The 24,660-nt window shown below is 32.8% G+C and overlaps 1 protein-coding gene across 3 annotated transcripts in view; it reads left to right on the top strand.

Annotated features, from left to right (window-relative positions):
- LOC143063306 (zinc transporter ZIP4-like) overlaps positions 1-3,638 on the top strand; it is a 40,215-nt gene extending 36,577 nt beyond the window's left edge. For all 3 annotated transcript variants that reach the window (XM_076235369.1, XM_076235368.1, XM_076235367.1), the window contains exons 12-13: positions 230-375; positions 1,023-3,638. In XM_076235369.1, the coding sequence (XP_076091484.1) occupies positions 230-367 (138 nt within the window). In that variant the 3' untranslated portion in view covers positions 368-375; positions 1,023-3,638. The remainder of the gene's footprint in view (positions 1-229; positions 376-1,022) is intronic.
- Positions 3,639-24,660: the final 21,022 nt, after the last annotated feature.

Genomic DNA, 24,660 nt, shown 5'->3' with positions numbered 1-24,660 from the left:
TTATCTATTTCTTAAGGCCAACTTTGATATATATTCAGTTGAATAAGGGCACTGGGTATTATCTTTGTCTAATGCTGTTAATATTCATTATTGCTGAAGGCATGACAGATAACTTGTTTATTGCCTTTGTATTAAATATATTTTTGTTTTCTTTAAATTCTAAGAGTCTATATATTATATGTATTCCTTTTCTGTCATGTTTAATATGTTTTACGTGCTTTTTTCGCAGCTCCCCGAGTTGATAAATGGTCATATTGGAAGTAATTCAACCAAAATTGTTGGTATGATCTACAACAACATAGGAATACTTATTGGAGCATTGATATTATTTCTCTTGTCTGTGTATGAAGAGCAGATTAAGATTTGATTAAAGAGGTTAGTATGATTTATTTTACTAGTTCAATACTTATGTTGTGCACACATTTAAAAATCTATAAAAAAAAAATTTACAAAGATGCCAAACTTCGTGCTTATAATTTTATGAGCCAAACGTGCGTTTCGTCTACATAAAACTCATTAGTCTAAGGCAAAATCAAATACAATACAACCTAAATCTTAAAAAAAATGTAACAAAAAGTGCTTTGGCAATCTATCCATCTGAGTAAAAAAACATAAGTGTTTCCAATACTCCAATATTTAATAAAACCGTTATTTACAATAAATAGCATATCAATGATATTTAATGTCAACTGAAAAGTGGTGACTATGAAGCTGGCTAAAATTGAAATCAAATAAGAGGACATGCAATCGGGTACACATATTCATATATAAAAGTAGGACATACCACATGATGAAAAACACAAGACGTAAGGACAATAAAGTTCGCCAAAATCAAAAACTTGTACTGTGAAGTTGAGGATTATAGCAATGTGGACCCTATCAAACATTGTAGTGGTTAACATCGTTGATTCAAAAGGAAAATCTGTTTCTGCTTAAATTGATCCAAAAGCATCACAAAACTTTTCGAATTAGATATGTTTTGATTTTATTGTATATTAAAGGTGTTTATTTATTTATTTTAGTTTGTTAACCAGAACATATTAAGCGCACTTCAACATATACCAAAGATAAGCAACATATTGTCAAAAACTTTCCAGTGGAGTCTTCTCTAAACCTGAAGACAGAGAAGAAATATATGGGTGCTTACTTGTTTTCAAATGTATTCTTCATTAAACATTGAATGATTTCTATATTTTGATGTACTCTTAGAGCATATTTTGTTTCACATATTATCACTAAAATGTTTCTATAAATGATAATGTATTTGGAAAATTATAATAGTTGAATTACCGCTGGAAACCTTTATGTTTTAATGTCGTATATACATTGTTTGTCAAAACATCCGAAAATAAACGTACTATAAGTATCCAATACACTGCATAATAACAAAATAATCGGTCATTTCGTGAACTGTCAGCATGTTCAGTATTGCATGCATTGCGTTGTGAGTTTTCAATAAGAATTCGTCTTATTGAACATTAAAATTGACACTGCTTGAAAATTTGTCCATCCAAAAACATTCTCATTATTCTAATTACGTGTATCAGGCATTTGGACTGACATGGTAACGACGTATGTCAAACATTTTAATATTGGTAAAATGTTTCGGACTAGAACTTTTCCTAAGAATTTTCAATCATTAGAGTAATAAATTTAGGGCAAAAGGATACGACACACATTATCAAAATTCCTCTTATTGTTCAATTGGAAAAGGTTGAAATGTTATTGGTTCATTCTATTTAAAATCTTAAAAGTTAATAAGTGCATATTGTCTTTGGACATCTATAAAACAGCATTTAATCAGTCATAAGTACATGTAAGATTGATTTCTTGTACATTGACAAATGAAAAACAAACTTCAATGCAGTTTTACGTGTATCTATGTTAAATAGACTGTATTTTCATCACTAGTTGTTTTTGCAAAAAGAAAATTATGATTAAATAGTAATATTTATCAAAATCGAAAGTTAATCTCATGTTACGTAATTTAAAATAAATAAATAAATAAATAAATAATCTTTATTTCAAGAGGATGATCCCATTAGTTAAAACTAATCTTCCTGAGAGTCCTCAAAATAATAATAACATATTTATAAGTACATAGAGTATTATAAAGTTATATTATACACAATATACAATTAATATTTAAATAATAATGAAAAAGCATATCAATTTGCACAATTGATGAAAAATTTGTAACATTTTGTTTTAAAAGATACAAGTGTATTACTCATTTTTATTTCATTTTTATTTACTGTTGTAAACTTTTAATGTATATTTATGATATGGATTTTATATACTTTACCAAATAGTTTCATATGATTTTGTGACAATATTAATGATATACAAATACATGTGAGCTTTTAGTAGCTTCTTGCTCTGAAAAAGTGTGTACCTAGTTGGAGTTCAAAAATTGTGTTGAAAAAAAAGCTCATAAAGATGTATTTTTAAAATGACACAGATGTAAAATATGAGAAGTTATTCTTTAATAAAACTAAGACAGCAGAAAAAAAATAATTGGATCACTGAGGTCGTTTGAATCTCGGATTCAATATGGTAATACTTTCATAAAAGTAAATTTTTCGTATGAATATCTTTCAGTTTTAGAGAACCTGTATTTTAAAGGTACAGAAAGATTATCAATATCCGATATCAACTTTTCAAATAAGAATAATCTAACTGTATGATGAATAGATTTATTTAAATGTAAAAGTGTTGCGTAATATTATACTTCATATATAAAAAGTTCAGTGTTTGTTCAGCAGACCTGTAGCCCTTTTCACAAAAAAAATCTTAAGTGTAAAATTAATCTAACGATAAAAATATTTGGTTGAATTGTTAAGGAATATTTTAGACTTACGATAAATTTTACACTGAAAAAGGGCTACTGGTTTTTTGTACTTGAACGAATTAACTTAGTAATTGAAGCGTTAAGGCATAATACCTCCAAAGTTAGACCGTTAAGTAAATAATTAATTTTGACTGTTAATGAGACGAAAGAACTTCATATCGTATGATATAAAATGCAGTCTCTTTAATAATCGAACTTTGAAAAGGGTGAAGGTTGAAAATATTGACTTAGTTAGTATAAACAAGACATAAAACCGTCATTCTTTAATAAGAAATCGTCTCTTAATTATAAATAAAAATCTAGCAAAGTTTATGGGTGGCCATCAGTTATTAAATTGCCTCGGTTTGAAGATTTTTACGATACAGTTGTTATTACAGTAAATGCATCTTCAATGCATTTAAAACAATAATACATTCCCATACTATTTGTTTTAGTAAAGTGACTATAATATTTATTTCACCAGCCAACTAGTTGTTATTCATTTATTCAGATTAAAAAAGGCTTATGTTTCCACAATTATTGTTAAAACTAAATATATATATATATGGATTATATTTTCATCTGCATAGCTATCATTATATCTTGATATGATTATTGTGTGTATATATAACACAAGCAGGTCTTGTGTTTTTTATTGTAAAAACATGATTGTAATTTTATTTTAAATCTTCCATTTCATTGCAAAAGTTAATTTGTATTGATAAATTTTGCCATCTTCATTGTTATCATTTAGCTTCAATTGTTATATTTAATTACAAATAAAGAATTCATTTTATTTTTTATTAAATCAAGCTTTGTTCCGTTGTTTTCTTCTTATAGTTGATGTGTTTTCCTCGGTTTTAGTTTGTTACCAGGAATTGTTTATGCTCAATCAAATTATGACTATTGAACAGCGTTATACTACTGTTGCACTTATTTGGGAAAATGTTTGAAATAAAATGGAAATTAAAAAAAAAAATAATGAAAGAAGGTCAACCGATGAGCGAAGAATCATATCAAGTATATACTAATGTTATGACGTATTAGAATTATGAACCGTCATTAATAATTTTCAGAATCAAATGTTTGGAATATAAAATAACATATTTACTTCTATTATGGAACTTCATAATCAACAGATATTAAAATTGATCATAGATACTAGGACTAAATTTTGTATAAACGCCAGACGCGCGATCGAAGACACAACAAATGGAGGTTATCTTTCCTTTCATGGGTATGGCAAGCCGTTCTCGTCAAAACTATGTTTAAACCCTTTTTTCGAAAAAAATACACATTGAGAATTAAAAACCTAAAATAACACACTGAGAAATCGAAATTACACACTGAGATTTAAAAAAATAAAAAACACACACTGAGAATTCAAAATTACACACTGAGATTTTAAAAAGACACACTGAGATGAAATAAATTGAAAAACACACACTGAGAATTGTTAATTACACACTGAGATTTCAAAAATACGCAATGAGATTAATATGCAAATTACTAATGAATATTCATGAGATGAATAATTCAACAGATTTATATCTTGATCTCAAGAACTCTTGTCATTATAATGAAATGCGATTCCTTCAACCAACATTCGTAATAAATTTCAAGACTTAACATCGCTCATATTCATAAGTTTGTTGCCTATAATTCAGATCATTACTACCAGTAATTAAACATGTGTCCCTTTTCAAAGTCTTCCAACTGTTTCCCTGATTTCGCTAGTTAATCTTTTATATTTTTGTTACGTTTATATGCTATAATAGACACTTGAGTAAAAATTTCACTGCATTCCTTTGCAGATTGTTCCAATGTTTTCTTATAATTTTAATAAAGTTTTTCACCATTTGGTTATATTTTGTAATAAGAGTAAGTGGGTATTTTTCTTGTTCTTGTATTTCTAAAGGTTTTTTTATTAATAATTTGGAACCAAATCGAAGGACTAACGAGTTTTGTCCCCTTGTTGTTTTAAGCTTGTAATAGATTCAGATTAAGTATGCTAATTAGATATGTGCGCATAAAAAGTGCGCACAAATCTCAGTGTGTAATTTTAAATTCTCAGTGTGTAATTTTAAATTCTCAGTGTGTAATTTCAAATTCTCAGTGTGTGTTTTCAGTTTATTTATTCTCAGTGTGTCTTTTTGAAATCTCAGTGTGTAATTTTCAATTCTCAGTGTGTAATTTTCAATTCTCAGTGTGCGTTTTTCATTTTTTGTTATCTCAGTGCGTCTTTATGAAATCTCAGTGTGTAATTTTCAATTCTCAGTGTGTAATTTTCAATTCTCAGTGTGTAATTTTCAATTCTCAGTGTGTAATTCTCAATTCTCAGTGTGCGTTTTGAAGTTTTTTAATCTCAGTGTGCTTTGTTGTAATTCTCAGTGTGTAAATTTTTCGAAAAATGGTTTAAACATAGTTTTGACGAGAACGGCTTGCCATACATGGGGCTTAAATATTGCGACGGCATTATGACAAAAAACACCTTCTTCGATGTCAAGTTTCTTTCAAGAAGAAACTTTACTACTCTTAGATTATTCCCTGCGGTCAGGCTGCTGTTGGATTATTCCACGAAGGCATCATTAACTTGGTAACTTTATACATGATGAATACATGAATACAAAGAACAACCCAGTAACGTCGCCCGGGTTACCAAGGTCCTCTTCTGCTACACGAAACACTCTACTAGCATTTAATTTGTGTGTTCCATGGAATATCCTTCGGTTTGATTTATGTTCAGCCAGAACATTACTAATTCAGATATTTATAAAACTGAGTTATAATCATGTACCGTGACTGTTGAAAGGCTCTGGCTACAAGTGATTCAACTCCTTTCAATTCTTCTTTTCAACATACAAAACAAAAAAAAGGAGCACGTGCAAAACATTGGTAAACTGAACAAGAATAAGTTTCCTCATTACCTCATGTAAAGTTTCTGAACATAATTGTTTATAAAGACGGAAAAGAGCTTCATTACAAAAATACTGACCTGTCTGTATTTTGGAGAAAAATGTATTTATGCATCCTTTGTCAAGTGTATAATCTCTCAAATGTTTTAGAGAATTAACAGGCAGTTAAAAAATAATACTTCTAATGTAATGTAACCCTAGAGGATGATGAATATGTGAAGAAGAAAAAAAATCATTTCTGGCATTTGCTGAAATACTTTTTAAGTTTTAATGACATTTTTGACATTGAATTAATTTTCATGTCTTTACTTGAATAAAAAAGTAAATAATTAGATAAAGTCAGTGTCACGTGAATGTGTTTGACTCACATTTTTGGTAATGGAAGATTAATGGGACCGACAGATGAATAAAAAATAAAAAGAACCTAAAATATACACTTACCACTATTTTAACACATATATCCATGACATCAAAAAGTTCATTGGTCTTAATCATTTTTCTTGTAGGTATTTAAAATTGATTTTCTTTTTTATTTGTACAATAACGCAAATTAAAGCTCGTCTGTTCACAATTTTTCAGTCTTTATGAAGCAGAACTCCTACAAAACCTTCTAAAAGACAAAAATATGATTTTGCTAAATTCTTTTACTTCACTTTTAAATATATTGGTTATGTCCTGTTTCTTAATAACCCACATATTTGTGAGTTCTTTCAACTACCTACGAAAGTAAGTCTGCCTTATAACTTGACTTCTCCTCATTGTTGATTCTAATCAGTGGGACGACTTCAAACTAACACTTATGACAAATGTGATGATTTCAACATTTCAAATGTCAGTGTCCTATTTTTCAGCAATAACATACCCTTTGTGTTTTCGTATGGCGTTTACATCTCAATTAATACATTACGCTAGTGCATGTTCACAATATATGGACTTCATTATCAGGGATTTGATCCTTATACAAGTTTTACAGTCACCATCACGAATGGGTTGACCTATACGCTATATCTGTGTCTCAAATCCAACACAAGTTTTACAGTCACCATCACAAATGGGTTGACCTATACGATATATCTGTGTCTCAACTCCTACACAAGTTTTACAGTCACCATCACAAATGGGTTGACCTGTACGATATATCTGTGTCTCAACTCATTGGCGCAGTCTAAGATCTTAAGAGACCAGAAAAGTCGTATACTCTGTAATTTTCCTGACTGTTTTCTATTCTCGATTATAAAATTTCAAATGGGTGTGAATTCACATAAGGGGCCGGGATACGTAGTAGGAGAAGCTTACCCTGTCGACTCATCAGGTTTAGCTCCTTTAAATTTTATTCCGTCCTTCATCTTTGATTTAGGGATACATCTTGAATTTGATGTAGAACTACAAAACTGGCCTTTAGATCTTGTCATTGATATATAGATATCAGCAACACTTTTTCAAGCAAAAACTGAAACTCGTAAATATGAGTAAATAGCTGACAGTTATGGAGTGTTTTAAGCAAAATTTGGATAGCCGATGATCTTGCTCCGGAACCCAATAGACATCAACCTGTCGTGGAGTGGCATTTTTTTCAAATTGTCTGATTTTATTTTATTTTATTTCTTTATAGGAGAGCTGAAAAAAAATGTTACTCGTCAGTTTTTCTTCCCTCCCTGGTTTTCTGGTTGAACATTTTGTATTTGTAGACCTCCTATTCTATTCGTAGCATTGGAGACCATGTTTGTGGATTTTTAATAATTTGTTACAAAACATATCAGTGCGACTACTCATCCCAGGTTACATTTTTGTTTTATATACGCATTTTAATAAGACAATCTCCGTTCGTATTAGAACAGCAAAGTAGAACATAACAACACTCCTCTGTTAAGTACTTGTCACATGCGGGCTGACACATGTAGACTAGTCTATAGGTCAGGGTGTTAGATAGTAAAATGAGGGATCACGTTTTTAGAAATGCTAATACAATAACGGGCTATTTGTCTTACCTGCAGATAAGTCCTTGTTGACCAAAATATTTAACTTTAGCCCTATATTGCAAGGCTAACATTTCTGGAACCTATTGCCATAAAAAGTGAAAACGAGTTAGTTGGTCCCCTCCGTAAACTATCCAGTAGGCTTTCGGAATATACAAATATTAACGTTGTAAAGAATTTCAATAACGGCCGGGAAACAGACTAAAAATGGGTATACTAATTCGCCTTTTCAGAACCAAGAGGACAATGGGTAATCTCATTGTTCGTACCCAATCGCAACGTTTTGGTGTACGCTTTTGGAAATATTACCCGGAATGCATTTGATTCTGAAACGGCGATTTGAACTTTATTTTTCTACAATCTTTCGGAACTCATCAATTTAGATGAAATTGTAGGTTCCAAGTTTTGAAAAATGTTTTTTTTTTTCTTTTGGAAAGTGCATTATTAGCCAATAGTTTTACACTTTGCCAAATATATACACATTAAAATTGATACACACTAAAATTGATATATTTTTGTTGCGATTTGTTTTCATGCCTCGTTCACACGTACATATAATTCGAATGGAATTCGAATCGAATGCGAATCGAATTCGCTTATCGCATTCACACACACTCTTCTTCTGTAAGCGAAGTAAGATTTTATGTCGATAAAGTTGAATTATGAGAGATAATTACTTTATTTTTGATATTACATTAAAACAAAATTACTTCGTCCTGAAATGGGTTTTTAGAATTTAGAATTTGGTTAACCGACATTGTGTTCTTTAATATGTAAACAAATGATGCAGATTTTATCTAGAAATACTTTGGAGTGACTCTACCATTTAGAGAGAGATCTTGGCCACTTGCAGTGCATCAATGATATTCGTCGAGTTTGCCAACGGTTGTCTTATATTTCAACAAACAGTTGGCTCCACCAATTGTATCATCCCCTCCAAGACACATAATATAACAATATCAATAGTCAACATATCAGCCAGTCCTTGTTGCTCATATAGAAAGTCCTGCTCACTGGACACAAAGCAAATGACCGAAAAACAAGATTGTCTGCTTTTCAAATTTCTTGAATTTGACACAGATTTTAAACTTTAAAATTGGATATATGACAAACGAATTTCAAGCTTCCCAGTGTCTACTTTACATTTCTCAGTAGTAACATACCTTTTTCTCAATAGTATACATACTTTTCGTAGAGTCATATAAACCCGACATGACAAAATGTGAAAGAAATTCAAACGAAATTTCGGCTAAATTTCAAAACCAAAAACAAAGGCAAGCAACCAACGACAATCACTGAATTATTGGCTCTAGAATCCAGAAAGGAACAAATTACATGTTCACATAAATTATACGGGCTTATAACCTTAATTGTTTGCAATGCAATACCGTGATTAACCAGTCAAATTAGAAACCGATACATCTCAGTTGTTCCACTACTTAAAAGTCTTTTGGCGTTATGAAACAAGGTGTGCTTTCAAGACGATTCGGCGATATTGCATTAACGAGGAACACAAACATATTTTAAATTAAAAATCAATATAAATAGAATTCAGCTAATGAAAAACAAAACAAAACAGGCAATTTGTCTGTTGTACTCGTTGAATATTAAAAAAAAATGGATCATGTATTCAAACAAAGTTTTACGATGAGCAACTTAAATTTCGGGATCATATATCTTTTAAAGACCAAAGAATGGTAGTCCGTTCTTGTATTATCGATATAACATCTTAGTAACAAATTTTCAGTTTTCTAAATCAAAATATTGATACATCAAATCGGCAAGCTTATGTCCGCCTAGAGATTACTCTAGTTTAATCGGGAATCACATTTAGCTATATATATATATATGTATATTAAACAACGAATAACTACACAATATGTCTGGTACAAGTATCACAAAGTAGTGCATCGGCTATTTTACTTATCGTGTTGTATCTAAAGGCGTCTTTCTATGTTGTGATGTTACACTATTTTTTCGGATAAGGGAGAAGGTTTGGTACCATTAAAACGTTTAATCCCGCTGCAATTGTGTGCACCTGTTATAAGTCAGGAATCTGATGTTCAGTAGTTGTCGTTTGTTGATGTGGTTCATAAGTGTTTCTCGTTTCTCGTTTTTTATATAAATTAGACCGTTGGTTTTCCCGTTTAAATGGTTGATACAATAATAATTTGTTAGGGTCCTTTATAGCTTGCTGATTGATGCGAGCAAACGCTCTGTGTTGAAGACCGTACCTTGACCTATAATGGTTTACTTTTATAAATTGTTACTTGGATGGAGAGTTGTCTCATTGGTATTCATACCACATCTTCCTATATCTATCAACAAACATCAATAAAATAAACATCAGCCTGCTTGATGACTGGTTTCTAGAATTGGTTATTCTCATCAGAAGCTTTCTGTGTTATTTTTCGAAACCGTGACCAAAACCCCTTAATTCTCGGTCACACTTTGCCGGATAGCACGAACAGACGCCTTACGGATGAAAATAAAAGTTGTCCGTTGACAAAATTGTTATCCGTTGGGAGTCCGTTGATGTACTGACCGAATAAAACGGACGTGTAACGGATGCATAACGGACACACACCGGATATGCAACGAACGAGAAACGGACACGTACCGGACAGAACGGATTTCGAACGTACATCCAACGGACGAGTACCGCATAAAACGGACACCTAACGGAAGCGTACCGGATAAAACGGATGAACAAGATATACGGGAAAATCAAGGGCGACAATAATAAAACATGTAAATCGCATAAATATTCAAAATGTGTCTGTGTTACTGGTTTTGGTTTGTTCTTCAAAATTCCGCCAAAGGGCAGTGTCTGCCCTGAATATGAACTGCTTAATTGTGAAGACGTGCCTATACTCTAAGATTGATTATGAATAATAAGAATTCATGAACCTTAAGAAATCTGACATACCAATAATTGGCATTTCTGACGCAAAATTTTCAATTGGCATTTATCCGTTTCAGATCCGTTCATCAACCGTTTTATCCCTTACACGTCCGATAGAAGTCCGTTTCTTATCCGTTCAACATCCGTTTTATCCGTTAAACGTCCGGTAGAAGTCCGTTGGTGAATTTATCTTTCAGACCTCCAACGAATGTATAACGGACACGTACCGGATAAAAAACGGAAACGAAACGGACGAGTAACGTACAAAACGGACGCCTAACGGACGTTCAACGGACATTTTATCCGTTGGACGTCCGTTCAAAGTTTTGAACATGCTCAAAATTTTCCACCGGACAGAACGGACGTCGACGGATAAAACGTACGCTTAAGGTAACACGATACCGAATGGCATATCTCCTGATTTCTAAAATTTTTGGCATACGTGTACTTTGAATCGAGTTACATCGGAATATGTAATAAAAAATGGGGGTCACCATTTTTGTTTTTTTGTAATTTTCATAGGAAAACGTCAATTTTGGCGACAAATTTACTTAGGTATATAGGGGAAATGCCTTTTTTCGGCTTACTTTTTTAAATTTTCGAATGGATGGCTATTTTCTTATATACGGAGAAAAACAAAAAACTAACATTATATCCAGGATTGCATAGTGAATCCATACACGTATAGAAACTCATATGTCACCATCCTTGTTTTTGAAATAAATGGCTTCAAAGTTGATCGATAGGCCTAGAATTTGACCAAAAACGTGTGAAGTTATGGTGTACGGAATATAACGTTATTCCTTCTCAGAGAAATGGAGAAAAAAAATATGTGTCGGGATCTGAATGAGTATATTTTATTTTCATTTCCCCTGTCGACGGTCGTAAAGTTCCTAGTAATGCAATATAAAATTCTACTGAATAAGATATAATTTTATTTCGTCCTGCACATGGAATTTCACTAAAATGAATTAATATTAATATCGTCCAATTTTCACATCAAACGAGCATATCATGACTTGAAACTTGCGTGAACAGGTTCCGTGTGAATCTTATGATAATAGTTCATGCATAAATCACCGGAATTTTGTACACGTTAAATTCACGTAAATATTTGAAATAATATTATTTAAATAATATCTTTGTTCTAAAATTTGATTAAAACCATTAAATGAAACATTTCACGTGAGATTCATCCGAATTACTGATTTTTAACTCCGTCATATTAGACAATGGTGGAATCATCACTGCATTCCGTGATGCAGAAATATAGTATTTTAAAAATTTTGATTCATTTAACAGTTTTTAAATTGCTCGGTTTGATGGTTGTTTAACGTTCAGTGGCAAATAGTTCATGCATGTTCGGGACGATACAATACAATTTTGAAAGCAGTTGTTTATAAAAGACACATTTGATGCATCAGTCAAAAAAGATTAAACATTCTGTTATTTGTGAAAATTATGCGGAAAAATAATGATCCTGATAAAATACACATTCCAAAAAAATAAAATAACAAAACTCCAAGAAAAATTCAAAACGAAAAAATCCCTTATCAAATGACGAAATCAAAAGCTGAAAAACATCAAAAGAATGATAAACAGCTGCCATATTATTGACTTGGTACATACAATACATGTAGTATAGTGTACTCTGCGTGGTGTATTAAATGTGTTACTTGTTTGCTCTGGAAGTCGGACAAACCTTACAAACTGTTAACCCGAATATTTCAGTCGTTATATTCCGCTTACTACTAAGTAAGTAGAAGAGATCGATTACGGGGAGGGACTGAATTATTCGGGTTAGCAAACTGTATGCAAAATTTCACAAATTTCAACATTCTGTCATTTGTGAAAAAATATTTACATAACAATTCTTGAGATCATATATGCATTCTATATAAGTAAAACAATTGCGAAATTTAAAAGTTCCAGCTTGAAATTCAACCTGTATTAGATGTAAGCCGGAGTCTGTACTCTGTGTGCCTTTGTATTTTATCAAAATGCCTAATCCAGCAACCTGTCATGAAACAAAAAAGAAAATCCAGACGATATGCGCACCATAATATGAGTAGTAACACCAGGTACATAGTTTTAAAGCTGAAGCAAAACATTAACCCTATATATAAGAAGTGCGGATTAACGGTCGAACGGACAAATGTTAAACAATATGATGATACGTGCTCTATAAGTAATTTGGTGACAATGCATATTTTTGAATATGCAGTTCATATAATGGAATGGTAATTTGGAGATCTGAAATGTAGTAGCAATGTAAGGAGGCTAGCATTTCCCTCATTTCGTCTTTGGTGGAAAGTTGATTAATTGGAAATTTTACCGCATCTCCTTATATTTCATTATAGTTTGAATTTTCTAGAGAAGAGCAAAAGTTTTAAGACTTAAACTAATATTTACCAAGAGACTGAAATGTTACTGTGACAATTATACTACACATACTAAAAAATTTTTAACGTTTACTAAAACTACAAATAAGAAGTGTAAAGATACTATTCCAATTAGCGTTATAGTCACGATTTTCTTGATGTCTTCAAGGTGTTGATGTCGTTTGATTAATGCCCAGCTATCTTATAAATTGCATATCATATATCTCCATTTATCATTCTATCAGCCAACTTTTGTACAAATAACATGTACATGTACACAATTGTTTTTCATTTGTACTTGTACTTTTACAAATAAAGTCTCATGTTACCCCACTTCCATAATGAGCAAGCGGTAACGGAGATATTAAGTTTTGCGTAACTGTTCAATTTTGGTCTTCCTCGCGGTCTGCGTTTAAACTTTGTTGAATTTTTTGAAAAAATTAGAGGCAATGATTTAAATTTTAACAACTAAAGTTACAAGTGACGGGTGTAAATTTTAGGATTAATTGCTGTGATTATTGGTTGGTTAACGTCCAGTGGGAAATATTTCATGCATGTTCAGAACGAGAACAAGTTAACAATAAATACAATAGGTAGGTTTTGCAATAGAGGCAGGGCATCCGCGATGATGGTCGGGAAAATTTTAACTGACGCTATTTATGTATATATATACTTGTTCTAAACACTAATTTTAAGAAAGAAATTTTCCGGGCCTTTTCCGACACCTAGTATGCCTGCAATATGGCGCTCAGAGCCCTAAAAGGTAACTTTGTTAATTTTCTTTCAGTCGTTTTGTCTCCCAGCTTATACATGTACATTATCACGGCCGACACTCGACTAACCGAGAGATTGGTCGGTTAATCTATATTGAGTATGCGGCTATATGGGCGATTGGTCTGTTAATCGGGTTGGTTATACGTCTGTTAAGAGTAAAACGCTTAATTTAATGTAAAACTCTATTAAGTATACAGATTTTTGGCATGTTATAAGAACCAAATCAAAAAAAGAAAAGTGTCTGACAAAATGATATCTATCATAGAACATTTTGCATTTGTAAAAACATTTCTTAGTCTGCGCAGTTTTCAGTAAAACTAAAAGGCGTCGCGCAAGTATGTAGTATTTATGCTTATACGCATAGCAATTTTTTAAATAAAAGGCGAAACAAACAAATTTAGATATCATTTAAAGGACAAAAAATAGTACTGTGGTTCTAAAAAATAAATTGACATTAGTAAATATTTCATAATTGTAAAATAACGTGAATAATACCACGTTTTAGTGAAAATTATGGGAATAAAGTCTGTTAATGGGTTGGACAATTTAAATTGTGTCAGTTAAGAGTTTTTTAGCCACGACAAATTTAAGAATGAGATGTTCCTGAGTAAACACAAATGACAATACGGTGCCACAGTATCCTAGAAAGAGCATTTTTATTTTGACTTTCTTTGCATTTTATTGAAGGGTGTGTCACTTCAATATAGCGTGATGTGTATTGGCCTCTGGAATATGCATGAATTTTTTATTGACGTTTTCAATCAGCCTTAATTTTTGTGTCTGTTTGAAGTAGCACGTTCTCAATTCCGACTGAAAGTGTCTTTCTAATACAACACAGGGTACATATAACGTGTTCTCGTTCACATATGAACATGATATTTGTCATTGGACGTTAAACCCTAATTCGTCAGCATCATCCAATTGGTTCTTTTCTTCTATTACTTAATCATATGTTGTTTACAAATCACTCTAAAGAAGTAAACGGAAAGGAGCGAATGCAGCTACATTTGGTTATTTTAAGTTTCAATTAATTTTATTCCGTTTAGTTCCTTTCTACATATAGTGGAGCGGCGAATGTTGAAAAAGTCGCTTAGTTAACGATTTTAAATTACCTAAATACCTCATGGAATTTTAAGGTCTTAAATTGTTTATCGATTATTCAGCTTTAGAAAAATATTTGTCGTCAATATCAAATGTGGTACAAATGACGTTAAAAATAGCCTTAACTGAAATAAATACCCCACTGCTGATTCGGTAGTCAAATTTCACAACAAACCCGTTCTAAAAAAAAATATGTGAATGAAATTGGTAAATACAGTTATTCGTGAACTTCATACAATGTAAGGGCATTTCCAAATAGTCCTAAATTTAATGCTTAATGCATCTGAAAATGGTTGAAAATAACACTGTAAAAATCATCGTTTTTTATCTAGCATTAGTTGCACGTGCAGTATAGGTGTATTTTAAAGGCACAACAGTGAAGCCGCCGTATATTACTTCAATCGACCCGATTTACTTTTTGAAGTTAATTCCAAATAATATAAATATTTGGCTAAATATCTGCTTTTTATCCAGATTTCAAGTCCGAATATTTGTCACAGATTTACCGATATTGTTGTGGTTTCTAGTTATAGTCCAACATTCAGCGATTTAGCGAAGGTCATTTGTAGTCATTTTCAAGCATATTTCTTGTTCATTTTATAATTTTATAATAATGATTAATTTATGTTGTTTGGTATTGTTGTATACTCGTTTTTGTTGAATTGAACTGGGAAAGTGAATTTCATTTTAGGGTTTGTTTGGTTTTCAGGTGTGTTTGATTTGTTTTTTTTTTATTCAATCAAATGGACATTTTAAGATCATTTAACAATCTCGTTAAAACTGGTCCCTCTAGATGCCAAAAAAAAAGGAAAGTGGAAGTTTGTGTTGACAAATGCATTATCTGCGATTATGTTGTTTATGAAATATTAATAACATCAACAGAATCTGGAAGAAAAAGTCTGATTACTGCTGCAGCAAAGAGACGTGATAATTTGTTCAGTTATTTGAACGAATTCTGCAATGAAACAGCAATTGAAATACCCGTATTTAGGTATCATATGTTATAAAAGCTACACAAGTAAGCAGAATTTAAAATCAGTATCAGCTGAAAAGGAATCACCAGATATAGATTCCGATTTATCTAACTGTTTAGTGCCTGAAAAAAATTATCACAATACATAAAAGTGTATTATTTGCCAAAAAAATTTCATAAAAGGGTGAAAACATTACATACAATTTCATCTGCTGAAAGGTTAGTCAATCTTATAGATGCTGCTTTTAGAGCATGCGACGGTGAAATGATTAATTGAAAAGGGCAAGATAATCTCAATAGTGCAGGGTATCACGCAGCATGTCTGACCACAAACTTGGCATATAGACCAAAATCCACTGATCAATCTGCGTATGATTAGGCATTTAGCAGTAGTTTAAATTATAGACAGAGACCTTATTCTTGACAAAAAGTCTCTTGTTTTATCATCACTTTTGACAAAGTATCAGTCTTTTTTACCTGATAAAATAAGTAAGACATACTGTAATTCCTCTTAACATAAGGCTAAACTTGAGAGGTACTACAGGGATGTCATTGCCTTTTTTGCTCAACAAGGACAATATAAATCTAGAATTGTATTTGCTAGCAATATTTCCATTGGAAACGCTGTTAAAACAGCGAATAACATCTAAGCAGAATTAGAAATGCTTGCGATAAAAGCCGACTTCATTACATGTAGCTCCACCAAAACCAACGAAGAAATCGGTATGCATGTACTTTATGAAGCAGCCTCAATATTATGACAAAAAATGGAAAATATTTATATATCTAGGCATTATTATCCTGCAAATAACTAAGTTCACATGCATATCGTTGGAAATATCAGAAGCATTGTTGTCAACCTGTTTGATAAGTTTTGTTACTTGTCTCTTGACAAAGTCTTTTGAAACATTTTCTTCAGTATCAATGAATATTTCGCATGACATTCGGAGAAACTGTGCTACTCTCGCAGAGTGTCTGGCGTCAAATTGTAATAACATATAATTACTCCAATTGAAGTCTTCTTATGCCGGTCGTTCATGCTCTGGGTGGGTATGACTCCACTTCAAGTTTATTTTGGAATCGATTAAAAGTCGGTATTCAACCTCTTTAGGACAAAACCAAGCCGTTTCAGTAATCTTGTAGCATTAATGCATGATGATGTTGATAGTGCTGTAGTTACCGCTAGAGTGCTTGAAGCTTCTTTATATGACTCGAAACACAAATTTAAGAATTATCACAACGATTTAAATTTGCGGAGATATCACTTTGCTATAAATAAAGATAAAAGTCTTATAATATCAAAAAAAAGAAGATGTAGTATGATTGCAAATGAGACAACTGTCCACAAAAGACCAAAATGACACAGACATTCACAACTATGGGTCACCGTACGCCCTTCAACAATGAGCAAAGCCCAAATGGCCATACCGCAGTCAGCTATAAAAGGCCCTGATAAGACAATGTTAAACAATTCAAAAGAAAAGCTTTCGGCATGTGAACTCGTATTTAGGCAACACGTACTACTTACAATGTGGCAAAGCAAAGTTTGGTTGTCGGCAAATTTAGCCAACCGAAATAATGGCTCCCCATGTGCCTTTGTTGGAAAACTGCGCAAAATGACAAGTTAGAGCCAGTTTTCTTTGAGGGACAAATGGCATCGGACTTTCTACAAGATCTAATTTGTTCATGTAAGGGGGGAAACATGCCAGGCAGCACGTGTTTGCAAGGAGCAGGGTCTTCCTTTCACTGATTTATGTTTTTGTCAAAATGTAGGTAATTGTAATGAAATATCATTAAAATAGTTCTTGTAATATTTGGTAGTATAAAAAAGAAGATGTGGTATGATTGCCAATAAGACAACTATCCACAAAAGACCAAAATGACACAAACATTAACAATTACAGGTCACCGTACGGCCTTCAACAATGAGCAAAGCCCATACCGCATAGTCAGCTATAAAAGGCCCCGATAGGACAAATTGAATGTAAAACAATTCAAACGAGAAACCTAACGGCCTTATTTATGTAAAAAAATGAACGAAAAACAAATATGCAGCACATAAACAAACGACAACCACTGAATTACAGGCTCCTGACTTGGGACAGGCACATACATAAAAATGTGGCGGGGTTAAACATGTTAGCGGGATCCCAACCCTCCCCCTAACCTGGGACAGTGGTATAACAGTACAACATAATAACGAACTATAAAAATCAGTTGAAAAAGCTTTACTCATCAGATGGACAAAAAATACAAGTGGACGTGACCAGGTACTTATACATCCCGACACAAAAAGACACAATGAACAGATCTGAGAGTACTTGCAGTTATCTGATAGCTAGTTCAAAGCCACTAACAACTAATAACAAAAAATCAGGCATCTAAGACTAAACTATACTTTATTTTAATTTGCTATAATGTTTTTGACGTTTCATTTGGTAAGAAAATAAACTCATCATAGATACAATCACGGGCATGTCTCAATTTTAGGAATTTGTTCTACAACACGCTTGCACTAATTGAGTAATATATCAAACTCCAATAACTATATTATATAAAAAGGTATCTTGTATTGAGATAGTTTGAATTTATTTTAAGAAAACTCAGTGACACGTCGAATTCTTGAAAACTGAAATGAATTTTTTCATGGCTGCATATTTGGTTTGATTTATTAACTATGCATTTCAGATACTCTTTGAAAAACTTTTTAACTATTAAAGTATTCAAGAAATGCTATTTGTCGATGTCAATTATCAATGTAAATATGTTCCTGTTTTCCATTAGGCATTAAAATTTGTATACCATGGACTACCTTCAAAAAAGTTAAATAAAACGTTGTTCTGACCTCATGTGCAAATATGAAAAAGATTTTGTATGATCTAACGTTTTTCTACATAATACTACTCATATAATTTTTTGAATAGATTATTAATTTTGAAAAATATCAATGGTATTGTTTCTCTAGATGAAAGTAGGATTTTTTTAAGTGATGACCTTTGACCTTGATTTTCGATATTATTGTACCAGATTTGATATTGACGACACATATTTTCAAAAAGTACAGGATTTCAGCTTTCCAATGAGCTATTAAAATCCCATGAGGTATTTAGGTAATTTAAATTTCTAAAATTGTCCTCTCCGCCGCTCCACTAATAAGTGCAGAGGAGAACTACATTTGTCTATGGTGGCCGGTGAATCCATTTCGCGTTTTCGCGATTTCGCATTTCATATTCTATAGGGCGAAGACGCGAAATAGCGAAAAGGCGAATTCTCAAAGTCGAAAACGCGAAGTCGAAAACGAGAAATCGGTTTCGCATTTTCGCGTTTTCGACTTCGCAATTTCGCGTTTCCGCCATGTAGAATATGTTAGGCGAAAACGCTAAAGCCCTAAAACGCAAAATGGCATTAACCTGCCACCATAGTTGTCCGCATGTAAACTTCTAGAATTTATCACCAATATAAGTACATCGCAATCCGTTACTGTTTCAACAGCCATCGGTGTTTCATGTGTGTATTCTTAAACAAGTATTATTTTTCTCTCGTTTTTAGCAATGTATCACTCTCTACTGTCCTTATATATTATTCTATATTCTGCGTTTCCATCCAGATTCTCGTGTATACCATGAGGGTCCGGATTGGGGGTTTTGATGATTTCTGTACTCTTTAAATTGTTATGTCATTTTTTTCTACATTTTGTTTATCTTACTCATTATTCTTTCTTTCTTTTCATATTTTGTCATCCCAATATATTTTACTTACTGATGTTTAGTTACATTACGACGTTTATCTCTGATTTATATATATTGGTTACCAATGTAGATGACAAATTTGTGTCATGCATGACAATTAAGCAGAATCAACGTGATATATGCGATCATTCTTGGATGAAATTAATATTACTTTAATATTACACTTTTTGAAACCATTTTTATCAATTTTCAATTTCATGTGTTGTTTCCGTATATGCTATGTTTCATTGCTCATGTGGTGTTTTCGTATATTTTAACCGCTCGTCTTGAGCCTACTCATTTGATCCGATAACACCCAAAATAGCAATAAAATTATACTTTTATTGCCATTCATAACTCTTAACAGACCAATTAACAGACCGAGTTTTATACATCCGACTCATTAACAGACCAGGTTTTAAATAAAGATTGATTTATGTCACCAAAATACAGATTTTCGTGTAGATTTTTCACACAATGATATCAATATGGTTAACAAACATAATACCTTTCTTTTTTCGATGTTCAAAATATTGAATGCAAGTAAATTTATCCAATGTGTCATTTTGTGTACATTTTATGTGTGTAAAATGTGTATAAATTTATTGAGTAACCCGCCTTTTCATTTTATAGATCGTACATCGAAGCTAGAAAAATAATAATTACACCACTGAATTCAGTACATTAAATTGTTTTGTTAGACATGAATACTTTTTATGATGAAAATATATTTAGAAAGTAATACTATGAAACATGCTGAACTTTCAATGATTTTCTCGATAACACCTGATTAACAGACTTTAGCCCACCCGATTAACAGACCAACCGCCGATATAGCCGTATACTCAATATAGATTAACCGACCAATCTCTCGGTTAGCCGAGTGTCGGCCGTGATTATTTCCAACTCAAAACTAAAAAAACACCCCGAATACCCATGCAACGGTAAATTAACCCGAATATAAAATCTAAATGATTTCAACGGAGATAGCTTTTTTACAGTCTCTTGCCGTTTGAATAATAAAAAGTCATTCGTTTGCATGTAAATTTCGAGAAAAAAATTACAACGGAATCAGGGAACACGGAACCGGTTTGACTACAGCCAGTCCTAACTATCAACTTGCGTTTGTAGACGCAAGTGGATACTTGGGGCTGGCTTTATTCAGACTGTAACGGAACCTGAATTTTGTTATTTTATTTCTGCCGAATCAAGTGCCCATGTATTTCTCAGCCTTCGTTAACTTTCTAATGCTTCATTCCGATGTTGCTGTCCGTCCTGAGTAGACCTGGTTTATACGATTACAAAGCTGGCACTGTATAGTAAAATATTTCCAAAACTATATGGAATTTACTCTGTACAGACCAATGAATTTCAGAGACTATTTACACATGGAACACAGGAAAAGTTATTCGGCTAAATAACCACTTTTTTACATTCCATACAAACAAACTATTTTCAGTATGATTTTCAACGTCTGCTTGTATTGTGCTCTTCCCCCTAATTATATCCGTATTCTCATCCAAATAAATTTCCATTTTGTCCGAGCGGTATTTTTGATGACCATTTTAAAACGTATTAATAGTTGTAGAATTCCCCGTTTTTTTCACACATAATCCTAAGTTTCTATAAATTAGATTTCTACTTTCAAAACAAAATTTCATGGGGATACGGCGTGAATCATGAATAAGTGCTTATTGCAAAAATAAACCAAGGTTTACTTTTATAAATTGTTATTTGGATGGAGAGTTGTCTCATTGGCACTCACACAACATCTTCATATATCTATACCAAGAATAAAAATAAAGTGATAAAACTGTGTCCGTTATGCATAAGAAAATATCTATAATACTAAAATTACGAGGTCCAATTTGTCAGACGTCATCACGTAAAAACGACGAATCAAAGAATTCAACTTTATATACAACTAATATAGTTCAAAGGTGTAGATTAAAAATTACACCACTCCAGGCCCTTTTGTTTTCCACGTAATTAATATCGCCAATTATTAGGAAGTTCCGGGTCGAGTCCGATACCGATACCAATAGTATAGTCACCTGTTACCTATTATCTTATCTGTACGTTCCGCATCTGACAGGCGCACCACCAAACGGTGTATTCAGGATTAATATGCTATATAAACGGGTCATAATCACAGGGTTGACACTACTAAATTGTCAAATTGTTACCTTTTGTAGTATTTTAATCCGTAATCTAAGATAACAATACGAATACTAAAAATCTGGACTAAAAATAAGTTTCAATTTGTTAGCGGGCATGACGTAAAACAGCAAATCAAAGAATTCAACTTTATTTATAACTAATATAGGACAATGCTGTTGATTAAAAAATACTCCATTCCAGGACCTTTTGTTTTCCAAATATTTAATATTACCAATAATTGATAAGTTCCAGTTCGACGGGTTCAAACAGAAAGATTTAAAGGCAGAGAAAATTGTGCATCTTATAATCGGCATGACTTTATCAGATGACAGTACTAATACTAAGATAAGGCTTGCGCATAGTTATATACTTTATTTCAGTCACGGACCCGCGATATCACGGGTGTGTTCTAGTATAGATAAAGCGTGCAGATGCTTAAATATCAAAGAAACAGAATATTTAAAAAGTAAAGTAATACTTTTTAAAGATTAACAATGAGCAGAATGATTGCCGGAAAACGATAAAACAATCTATGTCAAATAACCGTATTGCATCAAAACTCTCGGCACTCTGCATCTAGGGAAAGTTACCGTTAAAAATGTCACACAAAACCCGCTGCATTGGCTTATATGTGTGAACGTTATTCGATAACGTCAGGAACGATAACTCGTGTTGTAACGTCATTCGGTATCGTGTTACCTTAACGGACATGCAACGGATATGGACGGACATCTAACGGATAAGAACGGACGTCTAACGGACATGAACGGATTGAAAAAAAGTTATCTGTTAGGCGTCCGTTCGAGTTATCCGGTAAGGTGTGACCGAGGCTTTTCACATAGATGATATTGGAAATCCAACAAATGACGTTACGTTATTTTCCTGTTGTCATTTTTTTTATGTAATTCTTAAAAGGTAAATTATTGAAAGTCAGATATTTCGATTATTAGAAAATATCATGAACACTTGAAACGAAATTTACATTTGGAAGTACTAAGGTATTTCGCAAGAATATCAAAGTCGCATGATTATTGCGCGAGAAGCGCTTTTCTGGATTGATTGTCACCATGAACGCTACCCCCCCCCCCCCCCCTCCCTCTTTTGTAATTGTTTAAATACAATATAAAATGACTGAATGGTCTTTGGACATTTATAAAACTTTAAAATGAAAGGCTGAAAGCGAATTAAAACTTAACAAATACAACGGTTTATTTATAAGTATTAACATAATAAAAGACGGATTTCTATTCTGTCACTTCAAAATCAAGTATAAAGGGGATGTGTATTCCTAATTTCCTTAAGAAGTAGCGCCATGTAAACCAGTTGCTCTCAATGATTAACGAACAAAGTTCAACCGGTTTTTGTTCTAATATTGATAAAGCTTCTCTGATAGAATCATCTGGAAACTGGATCTGGTATGGACTCAAATTTAGTCCTTCTCTACAATTTATCAGAGCTCTTAAATAATCACTTCTTGTGGTTGGGGAGACGTTGTTGTAAACAGCCGTTGGGAATGGACAGAATGTTTTCAAGCAATGGTTACAAAGCAGACGAGCTAGTCGGCCATTTCCATCCGAAAACGGATGTAATGTCAGGAAACTGAAAAGTAAAACTGAAGCACATTTGAAAGAATTTTTAAGCTTTTCTTTCTCGTCGTCTATTTTTGATACTTCTGAAATCATGGTGTTATACTGGTCAACTACTGCCTGCAAAGCTTCGAAAGCTACATCCTCTGTTTTATAAGAGGGATAAAAGTATTGCTTCCCTTCAAATTCAGCTGTTCTTGGTAAAACGCTAAATTTTCCAGCAGGTGTCTTCATTTTGTCGATTAAATTGCACATCAGAATCTCATGGCAGCTTTTGATACAGGTTTCAACATCAATTAATCCTACGTAACCGGGTCGTTCTTCTTTTGGTATCTTCTGCAATTCGTTTTTCAAATGATGGTATCCTCTCAGTAAGTTGATTGTTTCTGTTGCCTTAGTCTGGTCATTGTGAGAATTCATTATGAAAATCTGGGCATCTTGAGAACTCGGCAAGCTATTTTCATTACTACTCAAACTCCCGCCATTCATCGTATCGTCGTAAGTAGAGTTGTTACTCGTCTGTGAACTCGACAATGCGTATTTTTCCATTCTATCTTCCAAAGAATTAATTGAATCAGATTTTTTACATTTATATCTAGATAGATTATCTTTTCCAGAGTTTGAATGTTGTCGTTTGAGTCCTCGTTTTGGGGTCATTTTGGCACTCTCATCGTTAACGATCTCATCAAACGTTCTCCTATGAAGAATTCCAATGTCTTCTCCAACTTGTATTTGATACAAGAATTCTAAATACATCTCTTGTTGAACTGTCTCGTACCTTTCCTTCTTTCTCTTTCTTAGCTTCAACCATGCCCTTTTATATGCCAGAATCTGTGCGATCATTGTGGAAACGTTTGGTATCGAATCGTTGTTCGGTTGTGTATTTCGCCATTGGGGACGCTCAACTGGATCAAATCCCAAGTAACGTGAACATGCCATGTCTGTAAAACTACATTTACATAAAAAGAAAAATCTCTCTTGATCGCAAAAAGTTCAGTTTGTCAACGTTTACACTCGTAGAGGTTATATCAATTGTGGTGACGTCTGTGGTGCTTTTACTATTCATACTGTTTCCCGCCGTTGCCAGAAAGTATTATATTTTTAAACAGTTACACTACGAGGGTGGTGGTATTTTAACGACCTTGACTACCCATACTATCCATGAAGGTCTTGCATGGCTGGTCAGTCACTCCGTCCGTATCTATTTTTAACAATGCTTTGATATTTATGAAGAATAATAAGCCCCCCCCCCCTCTAAAAAAAATAATCTAACTCTTTTTTTTTCTTTCAAAAAATGATGTCTTTATATTCATCAAACCTCACATTAGATA

This window comes from Mytilus galloprovincialis, chromosome 2, assembly GCF_965363235.1.
Source record: "Mytilus galloprovincialis chromosome 2, xbMytGall1.hap1.1, whole genome shotgun sequence".
NCBI lineage: Eukaryota > Metazoa > Mollusca > Bivalvia > Mytilida > Mytilidae > Mytilus > Mytilus galloprovincialis.
Note: the sequence above shows the minus strand (reverse complement) of the source record. Positions and strands in the feature narration are given on the sequence as shown.